Source organism: Propithecus coquereli, unplaced genomic scaffold, assembly GCF_000956105.1.
Source record: "Propithecus coquereli isolate 6110/MARCELLA unplaced genomic scaffold, Pcoq_1.0 Scaffold334, whole genome shotgun sequence".
Lineage (NCBI taxonomy): Eukaryota > Metazoa > Chordata > Mammalia > Primates > Indriidae > Propithecus > Propithecus coquereli.
Window position 1 is genome coordinate 1,353,050 of NW_012148997.1, and position 5,878 is coordinate 1,358,927.

General features: G+C 38.3%; 1 protein-coding gene across 1 annotated transcript; it reads right to left on the bottom strand.

Moving 5' to 3' along the window:
• Positions 1-4,033: 4,033 nt before the first annotated feature.
• LOC105815414 (olfactory receptor 2A2-like) lies at positions 4,034-4,963 on the bottom strand. Its single transcript, XM_012650561.1, has one exon. The coding sequence runs from the start codon at positions 4,961-4,963 to the stop codon at positions 4,034-4,036; it is 930 nt and encodes a 309-aa protein (XP_012506015.1).
• Between the last annotated feature and the right edge of the window lie 915 nt (positions 4,964-5,878).

Consider the following 5,878-nt stretch of genomic DNA (forward strand, 5'->3'; position numbering starts at 1 on the left):
TTCATAGGACATTTCTATTGACCTATCAGGGAAGACTTTTTAAAATTAATTGGAAGTAAATATTTAAGAAATTCTCAGTTTTAACTTCTATTGTGATAAATATCATTAAATATACCTGCATGAGCAAAATATCTTCAGATCCCCAGTAATTTTTAGGAGTTTAGAAGTGTCTAAAGACTGAAAAGTTGGGGAATCATTGCACTAAAAGACAGATCACCAATCTAGCAAGGGCCAGAGCTGGAAACAAATCATCTTTATTTAACACCAAAGGTGTATTCATTTTCTATCTCTGCTGCAACAAATTAATGAAAACCTTAAGTGGCTTCAAATAACACTTATCTGGTATCTCACAGTTTCCACTGGTCAGAAGTCCTGGTGTGGGTCAGCTGGAGTCTCTACACAGGCCTCACAGGCTAAATCCGTGTTTGGCTGGGGCTGCGATCCCCATCTGACACTTGGGATCCTCTTTCTAGTTCAGTGGTTGGACTTGATTCCTGTGACTGTAGGACTGAAGTCTCTGTCCATTTCTGTTGTTGTTGGCTGTCCCCTGGGGTTACCCTCAGCTGCTTGCTGTCACTTTCTGATCCTCACACACAACCCCCTCCTTGTTCAAAGCAGCAATGGTTTGTTTAGTCCTTTACACACTTGAAATCTCTCTAACTTCTCCTCTGCTACTAGATGAAGAAAACTCCCAGCATTCAGAAGGCTCACCTGGTTATTACCATGACAACTTCCACATTTAACATGCACTGATGTGCAAAGTCCCTTCACAGCAGTATCCAGATTAGCGTTTGAATAACAAAGATCTTGGGGGGCCATTTAGAGAATTCTGCCTACCCCACAAAACCTTTTTTTAGCCACTGAGCAATGTTTCCATTTTTTTTAGATCCTACAATTTTTTCCTCAAAAAATTCATATCCTGTCAATGCTATCTTTATTATCAGCCTCATCCTGTAAGTGCACCCCAAGGGCCATTCAGACTATAGCACTAACCTGGCTAAAGGGAAGCCATTGTGCTTCCAGGATGCTTTCAGCTTGTTCTGTCTTAAAAGTTTAGAATTGACCTGCTGCTTGCTCACACAGCTGCCAGGCAGAAGATTAGAAAGTGACCTTGAGGACAAACAGGTCAAGAGTCCAGAACAGGCCAACCCAGACTGCTGACGACAAGATCCAGGAGACAGTCTATTGTTTTCTGATAGCCGTCAAGCAAGTCGTGATGACTTGCACAAAGCTTGCTTTCTGCCATGAACCCCCTTAACTCTTGCCTTTGTAAATTGCTCAGCAAGCAGAGAAAGATGAGATGGTCTTTGAGATATCAGTCCACCCTCTCGTCAGGCTGCTGGCACTTGAATAAGCCACCTTTCTTTCTCCAACACTCACCTCTCCTGTTTGGTTCTCAGACGGCGGGCAGCCGAACCTGCGTTCAATAAAAACATTGCTCCAGATTTCCTACCCGAAATAACAGTGGCCCTGAATCTAAATTCAGAAAGGAACAATTTCCATGTCTATGTCTTAATCTCAATATGAATAGAGTATTGTAAAGGTTTCTTTTTAAATTTCAAATTTATATGAATTTAACTGCGTTATTCCTTTCTTATCTTGTTCACTCAGGTGGCCCTTGGCCTAAGGTCTCTTACAGCAAAACGATCACACTTTTCTGAGCATCAACATTCGGAAGAGCATTTATGTAACACATATACAATAATGTCCCAATAAATATGCCTAATATTTGGAAGAGTCAGTGTAAGGTAGGCATAGAGCTAAGGAAGTAGCTGATCAGGCTTCTAAAGTGATGACATATATTTTTATATTTTTACACTAATCTGATTACCTGCTTCCTTCCTTTATTTGTACCCTGTGATAATCTTGTTCAGAAAAATTTAGCATAGAAATCGGCTGGTTCTTAGCTAAATTAAGTTCTTCCACAAGTCAGTCATTTTCCATTGCCATCACCTTTTGAGGAAGCTTTAACTCGATCTCACAATATGTTTGATCCATGCCTGCCCATGCTTTCATGGATATTACATTCCTAGCTCAGGCACCTCCATTTTCAGGCCTCATTATTTTGGGGCCTTTGGCAGAGACATTCCTCAGGTACCTCTCACCTCTGGGGAGTGAAGGAAAACTTGCCACTTTTTCTCCACTCTGACTCAGTATTCAGTATGTTTCCACTCCTAATCCTTTGCATTCTCCATGTCCTCTCCCCTCCTGTACTCTTTAGTCCATAAAACATCAGCACCTTTTGTTTGGAGCTCCTTCAGCAGCAAAGTGATCCCTACATCTGCAATAATCCAGCTGACCTTTGCCCAGTGCAGTTCCATAGGGATAAATGCAGCAGTGTGGGAGTTGTAACTTACTCTGGTTCAATCTCTTGCCTATGCTATCGCAGTAAATGATTAAAAGCTTGACTGTTGCTCCTACTTTGGCTTGACTACTCATACGCCTGGCCCCTCAGCTGATTTTTGTGTATAGAACTTTTATCCTTCAACCTTGCTGAATTAATTAGTTTCAATTAATTTGATTTTTAGCAAATTCCTTAACAATTTTTATATATAGGATTATTTCACTTGGCAATGTAGTTTTGCTTATGCCTTTCCAATCTGGATGCCTTTCATTTCTTTTTCTTGCATAATTGCTCTGGCTAGTACCTCTAGTAAGTACAATGCTGAATAGAAGCAGCAAGAGAGGACCTCCTTGATCTCGTTTCTCATTTGTGAGGAAAGCATCCAATCATTAACAATTACAATTTTAGCTGTGATTTTCTTATCATCCCTTTATCTGATTGAAGATGTTGTCTTATATTTCCAGTTTTTTGAGTGTGTGTGTGTGTGTGTGTGTGTGTGTGTGGTTTTCAGGAAAGGATGTTGGAACTATCAAATGATTTTATTATGTGTAATGAGATGATCATGTTTTTTATTTCCTTTATTTAATTAACATGGTATATTACATTGACTGAGTTTTGTATGTTAAAACAACCTTGCATTCTGGAATAAATCTCACTTAGTAATGATATTTTATCCTTACAATGTTTACTGGATCTAGTTTGCTGATATTCATTGAGGACTTTGTATCTATATTCATAAGGAAATTGGTCTGTAGTTTTCATTTCTTGTGATGTGTTTGTTTTGTTTGGTATCAGAGTAATACTGGACTCATAGAATAAGTTGGGAAATATTTCATTTTATTCTAATTTTTTAAAATATTTTTGTGAAGATATAGTATAAATTCTTCTTTTTAAAATTAAGTATAATTTATTCTTAGACCAATGTGGTCCATGGGTTTATTTGGTAAAAGTTTTAAAATTACTAATTCAACTTCTTTACTTATTATAAGTCTATTCAGATTATCTGTTTATTTTTCAGTGAGTTGGTAGATTGTGTTTTTCTTGGAATTTTCCCTTTTATCTAAGTTTCTAATTGTCAGCATAGAGTTGTTCACAGTATTACTTTATAATCCTTTTTACATGTGTAAGGTTGGTCATGATGTTCCTTTACATATATCCCTGATTTTACTAATTTGAGTGCCTTTTTGTTACTGTTGGTATCTCTAGGTAAAGTTTGTCAACTTTGTTGATCATTTCAAGGAAACAACATTTACTTTATTTATTCTATTCCTGTTTTTTATTTCATTTATATACATTCTAATATATTATTTCATTCCTTCTGCTTGCTTTGAGTCTAGTTTACTTTTCTTTCAAAAGGAGAGATTTGCAATAAAATGCCAAGAAAATGATGCAAATGCCAGGGGAAAATAGCTTTTCTATCTCTTCCACCGTCTAAATAGGTGTGACTCTCAACACTGACGTTTAATCCAGAAACTGGGTTCATATTCCATAGAGTTTTCAGTGGGAAGGTAGTATAAATTATGATAATATATCATTTTCTCACTGTAATTTTGCCTTATTTTCAGAGCTAGAATTACAATTACCATTTTTATATCAAACTTCTAGTTGCAAAATCTTTCAGATTTTTTGCAGCAGCGAAACACAAGTTTTAAAAACAAATCCCTATCCAACCAATATTCTATCTAACCCTCACATGGACCTCTTCTGCAATGCTCTGTGGAAGGCACTCTTCACCTGAGCGTTCCTCAGGCTGTAAATGAGGGGATTCAGCATTGGGTTAAAGAGACTGTGGAAAAGGGACAGCATTTTCTCCTGCTCCTCCCGTTGATTAGAGTCTGGGACCATGTAAACCAACATGGCTATGCCAAAGAAGAGCCCAACCACACAGAGGTGGGAGGAGCAGGTAGAGAAGGCCTTTATACGGCCCTCTTTTGACTGGATCTTTAGGATGGCCCAGAGGATGTGCATGTAGGAGACAAGCATCAAGCAAAGGGGCCCAACTAAGACAAAAACACAGGTAGCGAGGATGACCACTTGGTTGATCCAGATGTCAGCACAGGCCAGCTTGAGGACGGACAAAATTTCACAGAAGAGGTGATTCAAATCCCGGGGCCCACAGAAGGGCAACCTTAGAAGGAGAATTGCCTGTATCAGGGACAGGGTAAACCCACATGACCAGGAAGTAACAGCCAGGATTGTGCACACTCTCCAGCTCATGATGACAGTATATTGGAGAGGGCGGCAGATGGCCACATATCGATCGTAGGACATCACCACCAAAATCAGACACTCTGTGTTTGCAAAAGCCATATAGAAGAATGTCTGCATTATGCATGGAATAAAGGAGATGGTTCTGGTCTTGTTCAGTAGGTTTACCAACATCTTGGGGACATTGTTGGAAGCATAAGACATGTCAAGGATGGCCAGGTGTGAGAGGAAGAAGTACATGGGGGTGTGCAATCTGTGATCCAGACAGATGAGTCTCAAGATCATGCTATTGGCCAGGAGGCTGAAGATATATAACAGGCAGAAGATCCAGAAGAGGAGCTCTTCCATCTCTGCACCGAGCTGGAATCCCACTAGGATGAACTCTGTGACCCATGATTGGTTGGCTCCCATTCCCAAGTGACAGTCTGTCAAGAACTGAAGTGATAGGAAGATCAGAACTGGAGAATCAATGAAAATTTGAGTTATTTATCTGAAAATGAACTCAAAGAAAGGCCGTATGTTCCTATTAGATAGCCTCCCCAACTGCCCAAGATTTTCTCCCTTATTGTTTTTAGATTTAATCATGAAATAAAGTTATACTTACAGAAAGTGTCAAGAATTTTGTGAAGAACTCCTGTATATCTTCGTGCAGATTTAGCAGATGATAACCTTTTTTATTTGTCTCATTCTCTTTCTCTCTATATACTTATTTTTTGAACCATTTGGTTCAAAGTATGGACATAATTTTTGTTTATCCCTGAATTCTTCATTTTTTCACTATAAAAAATTATTCACTGACCTGAGCATAGTATAGTTACTGAAATGAGGAAATTTAATATTGACATGTTTCTTTTCTATGGTATACAGTATTCTCTTTCCACTGGCACTTATCCAGGATGTAATCCAAGATTCCACATTATATTTAATGTCATCTGTCTTTAGCCTCCTTGCATCTGTAATGTTTACTCAGTCTGTTTGTGCCTTTCCAGACATTGATATGTTGAAGAGTGTGCAGCAATTGTTTAGTAAAATGTTTCACAAATTGGGAGTGTGCAATGTTTGTCATGTTTTGATTTGGATTATTCACTTTCTGTAGAAAAAATAGTGTCTTCCTGTGTGCATAATGAATAGGCGTGTGATGTTAATTTGTCCCATTATTGGTGAAGCTAACATGGATGATATGGTGAAGATGGTGCTTCTCAGATGTCTCTATTATATAATTATTATTTCTTCCCTAATTAGACTCTGAAGCATTCATTAAAATTATGATATATCTTGTTCTGCACAGAGGAACTACTTACTGCTAGTTTCTTTCAGTCGCTATTT